General features: G+C 40.7%; 2 protein-coding genes across 10 annotated transcripts in view; both read left to right on the forward strand.

Annotated features, from left to right (window-relative positions):
• ERBIN (erbb2 interacting protein) overlaps positions 1–3,653 on the forward strand; it is a 127,342-nt gene extending 123,689 nt beyond the window's left edge. For all 8 annotated transcript variants that reach the window (XM_075020886.1, XM_075020890.1, XM_075020892.1 and 5 more), the window contains one exon: positions 409–3,653. In XM_075020886.1, coding sequence (XP_074876987.1) covers positions 409–516 — 108 coding nt within the window. In that variant the 3' untranslated portion in view covers positions 517–3,653. The remainder of the gene's footprint in view (positions 1–408) is intronic.
• Positions 3,654–20,205: 16,552 nt separating this feature from the next.
• The window catches only part of SREK1 (splicing regulatory glutamic acid and lysine rich protein 1), a 39,312-nt gene continuing 37,596 nt past the window's right edge, over positions 20,206–21,921 (forward strand). Inside the window, exon 1 of one of the 2 annotated variants that reach the window (XM_075021614.1) lies at positions 20,206–20,534. In XM_075021614.1, coding sequence (XP_074877715.1) covers positions 20,374–20,534 — 161 coding nt within the window. In that variant the 5' untranslated portion in view covers positions 20,206–20,373. The remainder of the gene's footprint in view (positions 20,535–21,921) is intronic. The other variant, XM_075021613.1, reaches the window with a different exon arrangement.

Genomic DNA, 21,921 nt, shown 5'->3' on the forward strand with positions numbered 1-21,921 from the left:
TCAATAGTTTTAATTTGTCACAAATGCCATTTCTAATATTGTGATATTTAAACTGGGATGTATCATTTGTACTGCATTTGCTTTTTTTGGTGTGGCTGTATTAAGGCTGATGAATTAGATGTCTGATGTTAATGGTTTAAAGTTCAGTTTTCTCTTTTGGTTATTTGCAATACCTTTGGGGCAAAATTCTTCCAAGGCTAACCCAGTAGTTTAGTTTCTTGCAGCAGGTACATGTTCAACTCACATCAACAATGTAATCTGCAAATCTGCAGTGTTTTGTTGTCTGCATTCATATAGAATTTGATTATTTAAAACTTTAAAGCTTAAATAAACTAACATGAAATATAAGCCAGGTTTCACTAACATGGCATGAGAGACTCATTTTCAACTTTAAATATTTCTTTTTAGGCTAATGGATACAGTTTCATCAATATTGATCATGGACAAGCAGTATCTTTGCTAAAGACTTTTCAGAATGCAGTGGAACTCATCATTGTGCGAGAAGTTTCGTCATAAATACTGTGGATTGGGGGAAAAAGCCAGCAGGATTCATTGAAGGACTTATGGGAAACTGAGTATTTTGCCTATTTTTATACATGAAAGGAACTTGAAAAGAATTATGATCAAAATTTGTATAGGAAATACTGAACTTGTGGCTAAATGGGGAAAAAACCACTGTATAGAACGTACAGGAAATAATTTTGGAAATGCATATGGGGAATAAACTTGTTTTTAAGCATTATAGCAATGTAAGGATCACTCCTCCAAGAACAGACCTGTGTTGTTTTTTTGTACAGATGGTAGGTTTATTTTTGGATAATTCATATACATTACTAAACTTTGTGCAAGGCTTTGTGAAGCCTCGGTTGTAGCCAATGGACAGATGGCAGGGCTGTCTGTCCTGTAGCTGTTTATTGCCTTTATTTTTATTCACCACATATTAATGTGTTATGCTGAAACCACTTTTGTAGATCTGGACAGGAAATATGAAATGTTGGCTTTGCTATGTGCACATTGTATAGATGAATGGGTAGATGGAAGGTGGTGCTGGTTGGACAGAGTAAAGGTCAGGTGAAACAACTATCTGCTATCTAAATATGGAATCAGGAAAGAAGAAAAAGTGTTTAGTTCTGGAGCGTACGTCTACCAACAGAAAATGCAATAAAAGCTTACGGTGTTTATTAGGAAGACTGAAACTACAAATCTGTGATATTCTACAGGATTTGTTCTTAATGTAGTCATTGAATACTCATTTACACATGTGATTCATGTTTAGTTGGGTTTTCTTGCATACATAATTTTTTCAACTGTACTGTGGAAATGTGCCCAGAGGTTTTTCTCTGCTGTGGAAATCCCCAGTTTTGTGCAAATGGTGATACTTTTATCTTTATAAAAAGTATTCCATTTTAACCTTACAGATTTTTAAAATGAAACTGAAATGGCCAGTTTTTAAGGTTGTTGCCTGTAATATATATTTAAACACACGCAAAGCAAATGATGCAGGAAAGCTTATGAAAGACATCTCGATTTTGTTTGGCCTTTGCATTGCCTTGTTAATCAAAAAGGAAACCATACGCATGGAGCTAGGTAACCAAAGCAAGTTTATGAAACTTTGAACAGTGATGGAGAATTGCTGTGGTGAGATGGAGAGGAAAGGGAGGGGGTACTTAAAACCCACCAGTTCGTAATGATGTTTCTTAAAGGGCTGTTCCTACAGGTAACATTAAATGTGAACTAGACACTTCAGAGTCATTAAAGGGTTTCTAACTATATTAATGTAATAGTGATTTACCACAGGCTGCCTTTGTTCCTTATTACTGTATAAAATATTCAATTATGCTTCTATTAATTTTGTTTACCAGAAACATTAACTTTATTTTTCTCTTTCTCCTTTGTAATTGAATAGAGACTGCATAATCTGCAGTGATAATTAATACATGGTTGTTATGGACCAGGGAAAAGTGCCATAGAAGACCAATAACTGTTTTTAATCAGGGCTAATGATTAGCCTGTCATTGGAGCAATATTCAGTTATTGCAGTTCATTTTTAATTACATATAAGTTGGTAGTTTGAGACAGTTATAAGTTGCTTTTTTCAACCCATGTGTGCAAAAGTAAATGCTTTTAATAAAGCTAGCAAAAACACCAGCCTCCTTTAGTTTTGGGACAATGAGCTGGAAGAGGGAAGAATTATACATAGCTAGCGGTAATAAACAGGCAGTACTTTTTAAATAAGTGAACTCCAATATTATTGCACTTCTTTCAAAGATGTTAACTATTGCTTATTGTACTGTGTATAGTTCTAATAATTGTAATTGAAACCCTTTAACAACTCTTTGTATATTTTAATTCTTTTTAGTTGATTTTCAGTAATATTTACATAGCAAATGATTTTTTTTATATATTAGCAGAAATGTGCTGTATTTTGATAAAATTCACCTATTTTCTGTGTGCTGTTAATCTTCAAAGAAAAGAATGAGAAACATAGCTATATAATAGCAGGCTTCAGTGTTCCCCTTCTAAGACGTGTTTTGTTGTTGTTTAGTTTCTATTTTTTTATTGAAAATGCAAAATGTTCACATCACATTTTCATTACTTTCAATCATGTTATTTTTATCACACACTGCCTTTTAAAGGGAATGCATACAGACAAGTCCTAAATTACCTTGGTCTTCTACATAACCTGTATCTTTGAGAAGGGAAGAGTCCAAAAAGAGGAACTGATTCTTTATTGATCTTGGACTGACTTTGTATACATTTTGCAGTACATTTAAATATATCACTGAGGAATTATACTGTATTGTATTTTGCTTTAATGGTAACAGAAGTTTTAAACATTGTTGTGTCACTTAATTTTTGGATTTCTGTATCACAGGAAAATTCTACCAAAAACTGTTTGGCTGTGGTAGAACTATAGAAGTAGAGATTTATAGCAAGAAGTTTAGTACTTCTTGTGAAAATATTTGGCCAAAGCTTGTCGTCAGTACATTAGCAAATTAACCATCTAATAAAACATGGATTATGCTGATTTTACTCAGTAAACGTTGGAGTTTTTCAGTGGATTGAAATGTGTTTGTTCCTTCCAGTGTCTGTGTGTAAAGGTAAGCACATGTCAAACTAGATGATTTTGCAGAGAGTGGGAGAAAGATGTCTCCTGAAGTAGTCCCGCCAGGATTCAGCAGGAGGAGAGACAATGTTGGCACTTTTCATTTTGAATGCATCTTAAACTACATTTTGAATAGAATAAAATCCATCAGCAGGCTAACTTACTCAGCATGGCAATGAGTTGATGCAAACTCTGTTAATTCTTTCTATTCTTCATAGTTCATTAAAGAATCAGTTCAACTGATGTAATGAAAAGTTGAAGTCTCCCACATATTTATTATGTAAATATTTTTAATTTTCTTCTTTGGACTGGAGTTAAAAAATGTGTATATACTTGAAAGCATTCTATGAACACAAGCATAGCAATAAGCAACACACAGAATCAGCCTTTATGATTATTTTGGTTTTGTTTAGAAATACTCCCTTGTCAACAGCTACAAAATGTTTTTATTGATCAGCATTTATTCAACATTCCAAATTTTTGTATATAATTAGACTGTTTCTGAGGTAACACATGGAGAATAGATAATAAACTAATGCTCTTTAAAGCTGTGTGTAATTGACTTATTTAAGTTCTAGGAAGTTCTCCATAACGCTATTTCATTCTTCTATAGTTTCTGTAGACCTTAGTACTCTATCAATATACATTAGTAAAGTCTTATTTGTGTTTCTGGTTCTGTGCATCTCAGTGCCCAGGGGTTTGCTCCAGGTGATTTCATTGCAAGGCTGGGTTATTCATGATAAAGAAATGCTTCTGTGAATAACCCAGTCTTGCAGTGAAATCAGCTAGGGCAGCCAGTGACTTCTCTCCTAAAGAGATGAGTGAGAGATGAGTGGTCTTTACCTGATACAAACTAAGTAGTTTCAATAGCAGAGAGGAGTGACTAAGTCAAGGAGCAGGGTTAAAATTAAGAGTGTCTTGAGAGTGCTCTGATGAGATGTACAAGGGTTATGCAGTAAAGAAAGGGAAGACCTAGGCACAGAATTTCACACGAGAGGTAAATGCAGGTTTACATCCCATTTTCTTGGAAACAACCTGACAATGTAGTAACACAAACTGTTCAGTCTTTTTTCCTTGTATATGTGGGTCTGGCATACCAGTATCACTTACTACTTGACTTCTGACTTCCTCTACGCAGAAGACTGATTCTAACTGTAACAGGTTACAGCCCTGATGACCCAGGAGTATTGGGCCCCTCCTTATTTAAGATTTTCTGTATCTGCTCCCTACTTGGACTTTGGAATTTTTTCCCCCTTCATTTTTGCCATGTGAACTCTCTTTTGTAAGACCTTTTTGTTGTCTTTTCTGCCTTTTATGCATCAGACTTCAAATTTATTCGTTCCCATTTCACAGGTATTATTTGTTAGGTAAGCCTCATTCCTGTGCAACTGAGCCTTTGGGTCTCCTACTTTATTTCATATTTCAACAGTTTACTTTTTCATCAAGCATCTGAGAATGCTGGGTCCAACTTGTGCTTTTCTGACTGGAGGCACTTTTTCAGAGAGAAAGTGTATTTTTGGTGTGTTATTTTTGTTGCCTTGGATTAAATTTGATTTTGAAATGTGTCCAGAAGATTCTTTTGCAGCATCTGTGAGACTGCCTTGAAATTGGAGTTCCACTACACCAAACATTACAACTGCACTGTAAGATTGCCCCTGTCTAAAAGTATTGTCATATGAAAAACTGAAGTAGCCAAAGTAAGACAAGTGGAAATTTCTATTTAAGATCATACACTGGTCAACTGAAGTCAGCAGAAAAAACCTCAGACCTAATGATTGTCAGTTCAATGCCTTGCTTAGGCACTATGCTAGCTACGGTCCTGCAGCACTGATGAATTCTTGGCTGAAGTGTATAAAATTTGGCTATAAAAAGATAATTTGTTATAGTGTCTGGATCCATCTTGGCCAGTTTTACATTATTCTGTGATTTCTCACAGTCTGTGAGAAATGATGTATTTTGTCATGAGCAAGGACACTATTTCAGTAAGTTTTACCTACGGCATGTATTAGAAAACAAAACAAGAAGATCAAACAACAGAAGAGACATCTTTCTCAAAATCTTCCTGTATTCAATTTTTGCTAGTCAGTTGGGTATAGCTGATTTTAGGAAACATTTTTCAAGTTACAGTATCAAATAATTTCTGCTCTTCTGCCATCAAGAATTATCTTTCCCAGAGGCCCACCTAAATAGGCCAATGTAAAATATTTTTGAGTGCCCTGGAGTGGATCACTTGTTCTGACTGATAGTACATAGAAAATTAAAGAACTACTAGAGCACTGTATGAATTTTTATTTAAGAAGACAAATCTGCATCTGCCCTCTGAAAACAAATGTTGGAACATGGGTTCCAACCAGAACAAGTATAATTTCTGAAATAATAATTTCCTCTTATTAAGCAAACTGCAAGTATTTTAGAAGATTGTTGTTTTGGGTCAGAAGCTTCCTCATGAACGGCAGATACTGCATCTAAAAAAAGCCTATCATTAGTTACAGGTTTTGGTTCTTTCTTTGGAAAACTGTGAGTCTAAAAACCTATCCTGTAAGATGAAAAAACAAAGACAAATCATGATTGCAATAACTGACCTAATTTAGATAGCCTAATGTAAATAACTTCTGTCTTTATTCCTTTATTGGTCTTCAAATTAAGTTTGGACCTGGAGTTCCTTGTTCCTTTAATACTTTTTCTGCTAGAATTGCTCTACCAGTGACAGGACTGTATCAATGCTGGCCCCAAGTGCCTCTGTACCATGGGAGAATCTCAAATCACACAAATGCTCTATTTTCTGGGTTTTTCGGGGGCTTTTTGGTGGTTTTTCACTCTTTGCAACAGGATAAGCCTGTAAGTTTCTAAACTGCCTTTAACACAAGACAAAAACCTCAGTCTTACTTTGGACAATGGGCTAATGCCAAATGAAGGTCAAGTTCTGCCTTACAACTTAGATTTGAAAGTAAACATCCAAAAAGAAAACCTTACCTTACACCACAGCAGGTGATTTTGGAAAAACTGGGTTTGTCTTCACTTGCTCCACAGAATTGTATCTTAAGTGCCATCTTGTATGTTCTCCCTCCATTTGAGAAATTTTAAGAGTATTTTCACATTTGTCAGGCATGACAAACCTAATGTGCTGTTCCACTAAAGCATTGGTGCATACTTATCAGAGCAGAGGTCATTTAGGTAGTTCTTGGTTAGCCCATATAACAGTGAAGGTTCTTTAAGAATTTATAATTTTGTACTTGAACTGACGGTTTCTACATGTTACTGTTTCACTAAGCAGAATGATCTCCAATGTACGGAAGTATTGCTGGAACCAGCTGATAGAAGCATTATGTATCTACGAGGCACTTGCTTCTAGAGTAGGGAACACACTTTTTAATTCATGTTCTTATTCATCCTCAAGAAGTAAGCAATAAAATACATGATTTAATTTCCTGTGACATGACTCCATCTGATTCTTCTTACAATTATGAAGACTAAAGAAAACTACTGATGACTGTTGGCAGGGAGAGGAAGCTTTTATAATGATGAGCCAAGAAAAAAAGCCACTGGAAACTGATGAAAATAAATTTCATATCACATGTCACATCATATCACTGCCTTTGTAGTTTATTTTTGTTTAAGAAATTAAGCTTTCTACAGCTATACATGCTACTCATTCAGTATCTGGGGCTTTCAGGTTACCCAGGGGAGGTGCACACACAGTTTCTGTACAAACATATGTTCCAATAGAGAAAATATTTTTAATTTCTAGACTTGACACATTTTTGAAAGTGATATCTAGAGATGATTACTTAACTATGTGAATCTTAAGAGTTACTGCATCCCCACCATCACTTAGCAAGGTGGATCCCATCTCTCCAAGCAGACATTCATCCTCAAAGAGTGTCCCATGGTGATAGAAATAAGAACTGTTGCTGACCGCAGCTCTGCACCAGTCAGTACCAGTCTCCTCCTCCTCCTCATGCCCTCTCCCCTCACAAGCAGGACTGAGAAAGGCACCTGGGACCCCACAGCCCTGACTATCCCCCCAGAGACTGGGGGTGATAGATCCTCTCCTGGTCGCCCCTGGAGCTATCGCTGGTGCCCACAGGGGAGAAGAGCAGGGGGTCGTAGTCAGAGGGTTGGACAAGCTTTGGCAGACTCTCCACAACATCCTGGATCCAGGCCCCCAGCAAGCAGCAAACTTCTCTAGCCAGTGGGTCAGGTCAGCAGATGGGTGCTTCTGTGCCCCACAGCAGGGAGCTGCCCACTACGTCCCTCACTGCTTGCTCCAGGTGGTCTGGCGTGGCTCAGGCTCAGTCTGTCCAGATACTTTGCTTGAGAGCACCGTCAGCTCTTCCTCAGCTTAGAGGGCTGTGAACCTCGGGTGGAGCAAGACCCTTACGTGTGGGTCTGGAAGACACGGGCTTCCAGCCATTGCCTTCCACTGATATTCCACTTGCAGTTCTGCTAGTGACAGACTCTGCCCAGGTCTGCACTGTGGTGGGGGTCCAGGGCTCTTGAAGCTGTAGGGTCTCTGAGGAGATCCTATCACTCTGATGCCGCGCAGCCTGCTGACTTCCGTAACTCCTCTGCTTAGCAGCAGAGCTCTCCAACAGCAGCGCCCCTCCTGCAGGAAACGTCCAGGAGAGACCCCAGGCACTCCCTCTCATCCACTGAGCTCTGAGACAGCCTCCCTGCCCCTAGCACCAGCTAAAAGAGGGGGGAGACTCATCCTCCTGAAACAGGGGCCGCTGCAAGAAAGGCTCCAGGCACCCTGTGTCAAGGGCTGCTGACCTCACTCGCTAGAAGCTGTCGGAGGTTCCCCCGGCCACGGCCCTGTGGCTCCCCTTGCCTCGTACCTGGCAGCAGCAGGTACCCTTAAGCTTCTCAGAGTGTTGCCAGGAGCCCACCTCTTCTACTGCTTTCTAAGAGCCTCGTTTCAAGTCCAGCATCACACCTCTTTGCAGGCCAGCCCCGCTTCTCTGTCACACTCCCCGATTTCCAGCTCTGCCTTCTTGTGTTTGCTTTTCCTGATATTGTCTAGAAGAACATGACTTGTGTTTCCACACTGCAATTTGAAATACTGCTTTGTATTAAGGATAAGAATTAAGTATAGAAGAAGAAGCAGCTATTTGGCCTAAAGGAAAAGAAAACATGAAATAAAGACTGCATCAGAAATACTTTGCACAGGATTCTGTGCATTTCAGAAGTAGGCTGCAATTATCCCCCTTAAGGGAAAAATCTACTAAGTAGCTGTGGATAAAAGTTACTGAGCTGTGAATTCAGTTAACATGTAGGTTGTAATGGCTGAGTGAGAACACTTTCAGCCACTCACATTTATATGAATACCTGATTAAAAATTTTAGAGATGTAATAAGAAGGTGTGTGAGAACAAGTATCACATGACTGGGCTGGCTAAGGTTCCTGAGATGGCTGAGAACAGTTCCCCATGAAAGGTCACGTTGCTGAAATGACGTAGCTTTTCTGCATGGCCCAAACTTTTGAGCATCGGGAATTAAATTTCTGATTACAGTAGTCTGCAACATCTATTTTTGCAGCTGCATAACACAAAGGGGAATATGGCTCTGCACTGCATACGTTTCATGAGGCATGGTTGGACACTGCAAATTGCTGAACTGTTTATGTTTCAGTATTGTCCAAATTAATGAAAACAACTGTGATGGAATATTCACTCTTGATTGCCAGACATGTGAAAATACCAGTTTGGACAAACTTCTCAAGGACTGTCTCTTAACAGAGAAACTGGTCAGATGAACCAGATGGTCCACAGAGAAATTCTCATTCAATTGCTAATGTTGTTGATTTGCAAAGGAAACTTTGGAGAAAAATAACCCAACAAACCGACAAAAAGGGGGGAAAGCTTTCTACTGAATTAAAAGTATGCACTGGCAAAATACATGATTTGAAAGTATTGTGCCAAGGCTCCTAATATCATAACATTTTAGCATGTTTGATTGATTTTTGTCTGCAACAACTTCTACTCACAATAGAATAATCAACAACTGGGTTTGAATATGGAGAAGGTATGTTTGCTGAGAATGTTTCTGACAGAAGTACTTCAGTTGAAAGCCATGGCTCCTCTACTGAGAAAGTGAGGTTTACTAATAAATATTGAGATAGATATTAACAGCTGGTTAGCTGACATAATACTAACTCCTGGGAAAAATGAAATAATCATGTAAAATTGTCTCATTTGCTAACTGTAATAAGAAACAACTGATGAGGTTGGAGGTGATGCATGCAAGGGTCAGAAACCATGCTGAAAAGCCTCCAAACATTTTTTTTCTGCTGAATCTTAATTAAAAAAGCAATGAAAATACACTTGGTGATTTGAATAATAGGACTGACTCTGCAGTAAGTGCCGTGTGGTGGGTTTTTAATTGTAGATTGTAATTATTCTGTTATAGCATTAATCATGATGTGCTTGTATTTTAAGACATCTTAAGATACCAAAACATCTTAAGGAAGCAAAAAGAATTTTCTGTATTAGTACTTACTGAACTCAATTCATTTTGCAATAAAGTCTATTTTATACCACTTTCAAATAAAGGTTATAAATAAAATGCTAATGTTTATTTGCACTGAGTTATACTCCGGTATGTTTTCAAACTTAACAATTATAAAGGTTCTAATCCTTTTATTGCCAGTGGAAGCCTATATTCTTATGCCATGAAGGATGCTGGGAACTAGAAGTAGTGGCGAAGTGTGACTGTACCCAGACCGTCTCATCTTGTCCTTGTCATGCAGCAGGACACACAGGATTAGATTTTTAAGTGTGCAAGTTACCATTATTCATGGTTTTTTCTGTGTCTCAGATAAGAAGAATTTGGTTGACTGATATGACCAAAACTGGTGTTATTTTTCCAACTTAAGGCAAAAGAAGTATTCTTTGAAATTCAGCACGCAAGAGCAAATTAAAGCAGCCACTTTAGCTGCGACAATACCTGGATTATCATTCTTCAAAACAATAGCCCTGAACAGAAAACTCACTACCGTTGTGATTTTTTCAGCTCCAGGTGATATTATCCAGCTGAAGATTATACCCTATGAACTGCAGTTTATCAAACCAATACCTGTGATGATGGTAATTCAACTATTGCACAAAAAAAGAAAATTTCATCTCTAATGGGTAGACTGGAACTGTGTTTGTGCACTACAGTCAGGCACTAAAATAGAAAGGCACATTTCTGCAGTTCCTCCACTATACATGAAATTATTTGGCTTTAGAGGAATGAAATTTCTGTGTCCTAAATGTTTTTAAACTTCTTGCCCTGCTCCTATGAACTCAGGCTGGGAGGCAGAGGAAGTTCTTCCCAGTGAATTCCAGAATTTTCTATCCAACTCCTCTGAACTATCTTGTTCAGATAGGTGTTCTGGAGATTTAAAAACATCTTACCTTTATGTAGAGTTACAAGCTGTGACTCAGAGCAGAGTGAACCTCACAGCAAAGGAAAAAGATGCTTTTTTTCTCCAGAAATAGCAGGGACCTACCTGAACTGTTCCAATAGCATGCCCTACCAGAAAAATAGCAAGTAGCAAATCTCTCAGAAGACCCTCAGTTAATTAAAAAAAAAACAAAAAAAAAAAAACAGGCAAGCTGAATTTTAACATTTTCTTTTCCTTCTCCTACACATACATATTCACACATACTGATTTTAAAAGTATATCATAAAACTTTGTTTAATATAAACTTACACAATTGATAGGTAGAATTTTGTATGGCTTAAAAGAGGGTTTTCTAAAAACCCCTTTTGAAGAAGAAATGCTTCTGTAGTCCAAGTAGTGTTGTCCGGAAAACAGATACTAGATTTTGTAAGTGACTGAAGAAATGCTGCCCTGAAACAATAATTGGATGCAGAATCTGTTCTCAGATCTCTCTCTTACCCCCTTTGGTGCATTTTCCCAGCCTGTAAATGGTGGCGATAATCTTTCTTTGTTAATACGTCCTTGGAGATTCAGAGATAAAAATACTATCTAGATACTATTGGTTGTCAGCTAAGTCCCTCATCTTATTTTGGAGTAAGTTTTAAAAGAATTGAAAGCTGAGAAAAGCTACTCCATCTTTGAATTCAGCAATTTTATGGGGCGAAGAACTTCATTATAAAGCACACTCATATAGCTGCTAATATGACTCTTAGAACTGATACTGCTATGCTAAATATAGCAATCAAGTTTTTTCATGTGTTTGCCATAAAACAGATAAAAAGCAGATGCAGAAATCTCACGGCTGCTTCAGTTTACCATGCCATAAACATATAAAAGACTGCCATCCAGAGGTGGGAAGTTTGAAAGGACTTCAGCTGCTTACATTGACTATGTAGAGTTCATGTTACTCTCAATATAGGTAGGATTTCAAGATTTCTGGCTCAAGTTTCATCTAGGAAAAACAACTACCACTAGAGAAATTTTATGCTAGAAAAATATTTTTATAACTTTTCTGGGTAGGGATATAAAATCAGTCTCATACTTTGTGAAAAATAGGTCTTGTAAAATGCATTTTATATAACTTTTGAGATCACAGATGTGGTGGATTAGGAATTACTTCACAGAATTAAGAGTTTGTTTTCTGTAAGATGTTTTCCTCCAGTCTTCTTAAAAAAACAACAACAAATTATACTAAGGCATATACAAAAAAAGAGAGCAGCTGCCTGATAAGCCTGAATGGTATAATGATGGAAAGGGGGTGAAAGCAATTTCTAGCATTTGGGAAGAACTGTGGATTTGTTGGAGTTTAGAATGAAGTCTATTGTTTGTGAAATGCTACAAAGTTGACATTTTCCAATTTGTCTCTATTTGAAAGTTAGTTCAAGTTAAACTGAGGTGTCAATCTGAATTGTGTTAGATATTTCAAAAATCCTACTTCCATGTGCAGTTTTATTCCAAAATAAAATGTGCTGAAATAACTGTAGATGTAGGCAAAACATATACTCTTGTTTTCAGATATCATGTTAACTGCCTACTCTGATGAGAAACAGTTCATACTATCAGAACTGAGGTTTTGGCCATGTGCAGAACTTGGCAAGCATCTCTGCATGAATTTATACACTGAGTAAAATTCCTAGCTGATTATGAGAGGCAGAAAAATATCCTGACCTGGAGCACGCATCTGGGCAAAACCTGAGAAAATAAGAGCATTATCAGTAGTCAGTCTGAACAGGCAGTCTACTGTGAGCAGTAGTAGGAGACTGGCATTTGAAAATTATGCCTCTTGATTAACTCACAAGAGAAGGAATATTCATGTTGTAAAAGACACATTTGTTTCCTGTGTTCTGCATCACCCATCTATGCAAAACATTGGAATTTTGGTTGTACGATAAGTCAAATGGTGTAAAGTTATTGAGTATGGAAACAAACTTATCTAGCAAAAACTATATAAATATACTGGGTTTTAGTGGCATTCTAGTACTGCTTGTGAAAGAATATTCAGAAGAAAAATGCTTTATTTTTATTTGGATCTCTTCACAAGATTGATACATGTCTATTTTAATCACTCTTACATACTGAAAGATTAAGTTAAACATATGAATTCACCATCTTAAATAAAGTTCTATACTGAGCACAACTCGAATGCTTTAATGAGAACCAAACGTGCTAGTTATAGTTAAATGATGGCAGTATTTTAAAGATTTGTACCCTTCACTCAAACTTTTCTCAAAGTCTCAATAAGTTGTTCCCAAAATTCAAATTGTGTTATACAATGATTATTTTAATGTTTGGACTTTTTTTTTCCCCTAAAGACTGTTAGTTTTTTTTATTTTGAGTTCAGTGCATAGTTGCAGAATTATGAAAGCCTGACTGAAAAAAAAACAGGACAAAGAGTGTGTTGTTTAGCATCCTGCAAATGTATTAATGTGAGTTGATGCTTAAGTAACTTACATGGAAACATCTAGTCATTTGACAACCAAACGCAGCTGAGAAATGCCCACGGAAAGGAGTATCAGTCATATGGCCACCCTACCACCACATGGGCGGTCCTTTCCTGAACAATGCACGTATCAGTCTTTCTTCTTTGTTTAACAGAGTGTTGTGTGAGTCAGGTGAGTAACAGGTGTTACAACAGCACATAAGGAATAAGTGGTGATCAAGAAAAATATTATGACAAGTCGGAAAAGCAGTTTGACATACAGGCAAATACTTTGACAGATAAAAACCTCTGAGATTAGCTGTTTTTGCTGACAGTGATACAAATTCATTGAGATTTTCATGTACTCACAGGTTTCTCAGGAAAAGCTTTTTCTAGACTATCTTACATTTGTACTTAGGTTGGCAATAATATGCTTGATATTCTATGTGCTGCTTGGCCAATACAAAGTATTACTTTATATGATCTATGGAGCAATTCCAAGCATTGTTTGCTACAACATTAAGTGGGAAACTGGCAGCTAGGCTTTCCTTGCAGAAATGCTGTTTGTTCTTAATTGCATCTTGGTAGAAGTCAAGCATTGTTCCTTTCTATTATAGGAGAACAGAAAAACAAGTAAATTCTTCATGCTTGTTCTCCTGTTTGAATTAGTGATGCTAGTCTCACTTGTTAATCACATTCCATCAAATCCTGTTCAATGTAGTTGTAATTGAGCAAAGCATTGCTGGTTCTCTCTAATCAACAGTTTTGGCCATGAAAGTAAGAATTAAAGTCTGTTAGATTCTCTCTCCTTGAAGAAGATACATGATTATGGAAACCACCAGTGAAGTAGCTCAAAGATCTTGTCATATACGTGAAATATAATCAAAGAACAAACCATTCCACCAACTGTAGACCTGCATTGACTACAGACATTCTGAGCAAGGTAGCAGTACTATAACACTTTTAATGGATTTTCAGATTTCCTCAGATCACTAATGAATATCTCCATTATTATAGAAAGTTAACAAAAAGCATTCTTCTAAGCTTCTTATCAACTAAGAACGATTGAATAAGTGAACTCAGTTCAGGTAAGCACCTGTAGTTCTCACAGCATCACAGAGTTCCTGAGGTTGGAAGGGCCCTCTGGAGATTGCCCAGTCCAACCCCACCCTGCTCAAAACAAGGTCAACAGGCCAGGTTTTGAGTATTTCCAAGAATAGAGACTCCGCAACTGCTCTGGGCAATCATTTCCAGCAGTCAACCACCCTCACAGTAAAACAAAGGGGTTTTTTCTTGTGATTAAATGAAAATTCCTGCAATTCAATTTGTGCCCATTGCCTCTTGTCCTGTCACTGGCCACCACTGAGAAAAGTCTGGCTGTCTTGTTTATACTGTTCCATCTGGTACTTATTCACATTGATAAGAAGCCCTCCTGAGCTGGGGAGCCCAGCACTGGACACAGCATTCCAGATGTGGCCTCACCAGTGCTGACTAGAGGGCAAGGAGTACCCTCCTCAACCTGCTGGTCATGCTCTTGCTAATGCAGCCCAGGGGGGTGTTGGCCTTCTTTGCAACAAGGGCACATTGCTTGCCCATGTTAAACTCATTAAACAGGATTCCCAGGTCCTTTCCTGCCAGCCAGTTTTCCAGCCAGTTGGCCTTCAGCATGTACTAGTGCATGGGGTTATTCCTCCCCAGGTACAGGACTTTGCATTTCCCTTTGCTCAACAACAGGAGATACCTGTCAGCCCATTTCTCCAGGCTTTTGAGGTCCCTCTGCATGGCAGCCCATCCACTCTAAGGTATCAGCCGCTCCTCTGGATTCTGCATCATCTGCAAACCTGCTGAGGTCACACCACGTCCCACTGTCCAGGTCATTAATGAAGATATAATGACAATATAACAGTATTGGACCCAATATTGACCCTGGGGTACATCACTATTGACTCATTGCCAGCTGGATTTTGTGTGACTGATCCCAATCCTTTGAGCAGGGCAATTCAGCCAGCTTCCAATGCACCTGGTTGCCCACTCATCTAATCTGTACTGCATCAGTTTGTCTATAAGGATGTTACGGGATGTTATGGGAAGCAGTCACAAAAGGCTTGCTGAAGGCAAAATAAACACTCTTAGCTGCTCTCCCCTCCTTCATGGAGCCAGTCATTTCACTGTAGAAGGCTACACAATGAAATGACCTGCTATACAGGTCAGAATACTTTTCTCTTCATAAATCCATGCTCACAACTCCCAGTCACCTTCTTGTCCTTAACAGGTTTGAAAATGGCTTCTAGGAAGATTTGCTATGTCACTTTTCCAGGGATCGAGGTGAGGCTGACCGGCCTGTAGTTTTACAGATGCTCCTTCTTGCCCATCTAGAAACTAGGGGTGATATTCACCTCCCTCAAACACTACAACCTTTCAAAGAGAATTAATGGTGGCCTCACAGTGACATTGGCTAGATTCCTCAATGCTCTTACAAACATCCCATCAGGTCCCATGGACCTGTGTGTATAATTCGTTTAACCCGATTCTCCTCTGTCAAGGGTTATGTCATCCTCGCTCCAAACTTTCTGATTGGTCTCAGGGGCTTGAGATTTCCAGAGCCAAGTTTTACCTGTGTCCTGATTTCAGCTGGGATAGAGTTAACTGTCTTCCTAGTAGCTGGTACAGTGCTATGTTTTGAGTTCAGTATGTGAAGAATGTTGATACCACTGATGTTTTCAGCTGTTGCTAAGTAGTGTTTAGACTAAAGTCAAGGATTTTTCAGCTTCTTATGCCCAGCCAGCGAGAAAGCTGGAGGGGCACAAGAAGTTGGCACAGGACATAGCCAGGGCACCTGACCCAAACTGGCCAACGGTGTGTTCCATACCATGGGACGTCCCATCTAGTTTAGGAACTGGGAAGGGGGGGTGGGGAATCACCACTTGGGGACTGGCTGGGTGTCGGTCGGCGGGTGGTGAGCAATTGCACTGCGCATCATTTGTACATTTCAATCCTTTTATTATTGCTGTTGTCATTTTATTAGTGTTATCATTATCATTATTAGTTTCTTCTTTTCTTCCTATTAAACCGTTCTTATCTCAACCCAGGGGTTTTACTTCTTTTCCTGATTTTCTCCCCCATCCCACTGGGTGGGGGGGGGAGTGAGTGAGCAGCTGCGTGGTGCTTAGTTGCTGGCTGGGGTTAAACCACAACAACCTGTTCCCCAGGAGTAGTTGAATCTGAAGTTAAATTTTACTTTTCATAAATTGCTTAAAAAGTAGAACTGTTTGATTTTATATCAAACAGATGTGCTCTGTGGATAAGATTCTTTTGGAAGTCTTTAAGGCTCCATTTAAAGAAGGCTAATGAATGCTTTCTAATGTTTCTCTCTTTATTTTACCTCATTTGATTTCTACTCCCTACACCTGGAAGCACAGCAAGTACCACACTGATGTGCTCATCTAACAGACCATCCACGGTCTACTCTAAAGGTCACTTCTTGTAAGGAGAAAGACTTTTCTCCTGATCACCTAAAACAGGTTTTACTGTAACCTCCTTCTGAATTGCCAATATTTTGCTTCTGGCACTTGCAATTAACATTTCCCAGTAAATGCTTTTAAACCTTTTGGAAAGATCAGGAAATACAATCTTAGACAAAAGGCTAATAGTTGCTTTTGTTTAAAGACTTTACCATTTTACATGTGGATAACATGGAATTTAAGTTTCATGATCTCTATAAGGGTAATGTATTGCTGTTGTTTTTCAGAATCTAAATGATGCAGTTTTAGGGGAAGATTATTTTCTATACACAGGAAAACCTCAGCTGATTCATGAAACAGAAAAGGTATGTTGTTGTAAGGGCAAGCAAGTGCTCCATATTCTGAGATTTGCCCTGTACCTCTAAAAAACCCCCACTTTTTGTTTTCAGAAAGGATTGCTTCTTTTCCCTCATGAACATGCATATTGTTCATGCATGGATGGTTTACCATTTACCATTTGCCTTCACAGTGTCTGAAAACTCTGCTCACCAGGGGACCCTTATGAATTGCGAAGTCCCACTCAGTCTAATTTCTGGAGCAACTTTGAAGGAAATGGAAAGAACTTTGACTACACAATGGTTACTGATAAATCAGTTCTCTTTGAAGCATAGTTTGCACCTGATTTTACATATTAAGAACAGGAATTTTTAAGTAATAACTTTACTATTCCAGAGAGGTGTTAACTAATTTTTGAGAATTTAATGCAATGACTGTAAAGCTGTTCTCCCAAGGACCCCATCAACTCTGGATAACTCTACAATTTTGCAAAGGGCTTTCTGAAATCATGGTTAGAGCTTCAGAGCTGGAGCTCAGGCAAAATCTATCGTGTGGATTGTCAGGAAATTGATGCTGGGATCCCCAGCTGGCAGAAGCTGAAGGACTTCTGCACTACAGGCACAGAATGCCTTGGTCTTTGCTAATTAACCTAACATCATTGCTTGTACAGGCAAGGTGAAGGTAAAACAAAAGAATTTATTTACTGAATCTAAGGGCACCAATACAGTTACTTAAAAGTATAAAAACAGGTGAGAAAATTTGAAAAGAAGCTCCTACATGTACTAATCCACTTAGACCACAGCTGAAGTTTTCTCTTGGCCTACAGCAACCCGTATGAAGATGCAAATGCAACTCCGTTAACTGTTGATTAGAGAGATGATGTTTGGGCACTGCTTGTACACCAATTCCACTTCTGCATGTCTACCCATTTTATTTAACCTTTTTTCTCAATAGCTCTGTTTTTTATTATAGGAGAGGGAGTGGCTCTTAAATACTTTAAAATTTTGAACAGTTTGGCTAAAATAGAGTCTTTGTTTACTTCTGGCATTTTAAGGGCAGCCTACGTGAATCAAGGCTTATGGCATTGGGGTTTGTTTTTTGGTTTTTTGGGTTTTTTTTCTCTTCTTCTGAAATCAAAATTAATTTATCTATTTGTGTTATTTTCCAAGCTAATTTTGTCCTCTGGCAGGAATGGACAAGTACAAAATTTAACAGTGTTTTGCTTCTGTTTTGTTTTTGGGAAGCAGACCAGTAGCTCAGAATTTCATATGTACTTTGTCTGGTTTTGGCTGGGAGAGAGTTCATTTTCTTTCTAGTAGCTGGTATAGGGTTATGTTTTGGATTTAGTGTGAGAATAATGTTGATAACACACCGATGTTTTCAGTTGTTGCTAAGTAGTGTGTGTACTAAGTCAGCTTCTCATGCTCAGCCAGCAAGAAGGCTGGAGGGGCACAAGAAGTTAGGAGGGTGGACACAGCCAGGACAGCTGACCCAAACTGGCATTCCTTACCATGTAATGTCATGCCCAGTATATAAACTGGGGGGAGTTGGCCTGGGGGAGGGGTGTGAATCGCTGCTTGGGAACTGGGCATTGGTCAGTGAGTGGTGAGCAATTGCATTGTGCATCACTTGTTTTATATAGTCCAATTCTTTTATTATTATTATTATTGTCACTTTTTCATTATTATTATTGTTGTTGTTGTCTTCCTTTCTGCCCTATTAAACTGTTCTTATCTCAAGCCATGAGCTTTACTTTTTTTTTTCCCTGATTCTCTCCCCCATCCCACTGGGTGGGGGGAAGTGAGTGAGCAGCTGCGTGGTGCTTAGTCGCTGGCTGGGATTAAACCACGGCACACATTTATGATGATTTTATGATGGGCTGATTCTACTTTTTACTGGAAAGGCTCTACCTGAAGGAGGGTATCCCAGTCAGTTCTGACATCACAGAACTTTTCTATTTGTGAATTTTAGAGCTCATTTTTCTGGTACCCTCCACTGAGAGATGCAAGGAGAAAGGACAAGAATGTTCAAAGCAGTAATAGTTCTACACCTCTGCTAACCGCCTTTGGATGAGATGTACTAGTCAAAACACAGGAAATCCTGGTGTAATATTCCTATAGATAGAATAATCATACTGGAGTTTGATTTTGCACAATATGTAACAAAAGATCTTGAGTTCTCCAGTTAAACTTCTCTAAACTTAGGCTAATTAAAAGTTACCAGGATGACTGAAAGAAAGGATTTAACTCTGATCTTAAATCCTGTACTTCTGGAATATGGATTCCATTTAGAAAAAGAATATGAGCACACCAATTACCATTTTGAAATAAGTACTACCTGAAACATATGCATAGGCATTTTTAAATAAAATAAATCTCTAACAACTGCTTGGAATTACTTAAAATTCTATAACATATTAAGCGTCAGTAAAGGAAGCACTACCCAGGCTTATCTATGGAGATTCTGTACCAAGTGACCTACTTGCTCAGGGACGTATCACAAATTTGCAATCTTTTTCAGCCCAGATAGCTTCAAAAATACTTCGGTCCTTTCTCAGTTCAGGTTTGGGGTACAGAAAGAATTAAACCCTAAAATACTCATGTCTGAAGCCTTAAATCTCTCAGTGCCAAGATGCACAGTTCTTTATCGCCTAAAAAAGACTGCAGTTAGACCCTTTGTAGCGATCACCCACCCGCCTAGCGCTCCGGCTCATTCTCTCCAGTCAATCTAATTTTCAGAGAGAACTTGGAACTGCAACTCCAGCTAAAACCAATTCAATTGGGATAGATCCCCAGTCCAGTTGTAACAAAACCGTTCACAACTTACTCGACCGCAACCCCTTCCTGCTTAAACGTAGTTGGGGTGTTTTCAAGGGTTTATTCCCTGGGGTAATTAAACCGCCTCCCGTTGAACTCGGCTACCGAAAGGGCACTTAGATGGGAGACCTATTTCTTCTTCCGTTTCTCAGCTCGCCGGCAGAGCGCCCGGTGGGTTTCACGCCCCAGCAACTAAGGGTCCCAAACCTGCCCTGTTACGGGCGGGTTTTGGGACCCAGACTCCCCGCTACCCCGGGCACCAGCCGGGAACCCTCCCGCTTCGCTGACGGGGAAGGAAAGCCGTTGCCCCCCCCGCCGCTCGCGCCGCCCGTAGCGGGGGGACGGGCCGGGGCCGCTCACAGCCGCGGGGTGCGGGTGGCCTGTGCGTGGAGGGAGGGAAGGCAGGGGAGCGGGACACGCGGCTGCTAACGGCCCGGCCGCGCGCGCGGCCCCGCGCCCCTTTCTAGGCGGGGCCGAGGCCCGGCGCTGGTCCCGCCCCCGGCCCGGCCGGCTCTTCAGGAAGCGAGGGGCGAGGGTCTTCTCCTCGCGGCCCAGCTGGGAGCGCGGCCGCCGGAGGCCGGCCTGCGCGGGGCGGGGGCGCGCTCGCTCGCTTGCTCCCCCGGGAGCCCCGGCCGGCAGGGGCCGAACTGCCCGCCCAGAAACTCCTCCAGGGAGCAGTCGAGTCCGCTGCTAGAGCGGCCGCGCGCTAGGACGCTCTGGCAGGCGCCGCGCGCTCCTCTCCGTCGTCGGGCCCGCCTCTCCCGCTGCGTGCGGCACCGCTGCGAGAGCAGCGGTCGTGCAGGCTCCGCCATGATGAACAGCGGAGGGATCGGGGTGCCGCTGGGCTTCCCCTTGGGCCCCACGTCCGTCATCCAGGTCACGAACCTCTCCTCGGCAGTGACCAGTGAGCAGATGCGGACTCTCTTCGGCTTCCTGGGAGATATCGAGGAGCTGCGCCTCTATCCCCCAGAGTAAGTGGGGCCTGCGCCCGCCTCCCGAAGGATAGAGACTTGGGAGGAGGAAGAGGCCTAGAGGGGCCGGGAGGGTGGAGGGGAGGGAAGAGGCAAAGGCGGAGGGCCCCGCCCGCCATCTTGAGTGCGGGCAGCAGAGCCTCGCGCACGGGGGTCACGTGGTCGCACCCCTTTGTATGGCAGGAGCGGTCGGGGAGAGGCGCTTCGCCCGGTGTTAAGATGGCGGCCCCGGCCCGGAGGAGGGGAGCAGCCGCGGCGGCTCCGGAGCGGTGGGGTTTGTGTTTTCGTGGAGGCGGCCAGGGCTGCGGCCGCCCGCTGGGGGTGCCGGCACTGAGTCGCAGCCAAAGGCCCGGCGAGAAGCGTGCTCGCAGGCTGCCCCGCAGCGCTCCCCCAGCGCAGGTCGCTTCCCCACCCCTTCCCCTGAAAACCCCCTTTCTGTGGCCCACCTTTCTCTTCGCTCGGATTGAGCGGAGGGGGGTCGGGCGATAGAGCCGCAGGCCCGGCCCCCGCCCGGCTCGCTGCCAGGCCGCGCTGCCCGGGCGCTGCATGCCGGCGGGACCAACTCTTCCCCCCCCCCCCCCCCCCATTGGAAAGGCTCTCGGCTCTTTCCTCTCTCAGTTTTCTGAGAAAGGGCCGCTCTAACAGAAGCCAAAATAGCTGTTCACAGAGGGACGGAACCTGCCCTGCCTTGTGCTCAGAAATGCCCCTAAAAAGACGCGTGCAGTAAATGAAAGTCAATAACGGACATAGATTGTTTCTCTAAATTGTAGCTGTTGTCATGATGTCGGTTGCATGCGAGGGATGCACTCAGATGGGAAACACTGAGGTTCACAAAATAACAGTATTGTTCCTCCCAGGCAGGGGACGAAAAGAAATACATATTTATTAACACATCTGTTGTAGTAGGAAGTGAATGACAGACATGTCCTCTCAAACCATGTATCTTTTTTTCCCTACAAAAATTATATAGGAGTAGCAGAAACAGGAGGGAGTCATTCATGTCCAGATGCTTCAATTTTAATGCAAAGAAGACGTTCAGGCAAATAAAATTTCGATTTTTAAAACTAAATAGCAAAAAAGTTGGTATTTACCCATTTTTATATGTTACTGTGTTACATCTGGGTAGGTTTGAATAAGGACTACTTAGAAAAATTAAATATGATTTCATATGTATATTAAGTGTATGTAATAGGCATCCATTCATGTACAGATATGCTTAAAACAGCCTTACTGAGTTTTAAACACTCTTTAACAGATTTATGATGATTTTTATACAATTTTCTAGGGTTTTACTTTGAACTTGTTCAACACTTGCTTCTTGAGTTTTCTCCCGACTGCATATATTTTTTGTTATAGCTGTTGCTCTTATTTTTCACTGTCATATGGC

The sequence above is a fragment of the Buteo buteo genome, chromosome Z (assembly GCF_964188355.1).
Source record: "Buteo buteo chromosome Z, bButBut1.hap1.1, whole genome shotgun sequence".
NCBI lineage: Eukaryota > Metazoa > Chordata > Aves > Accipitriformes > Accipitridae > Buteo > Buteo buteo.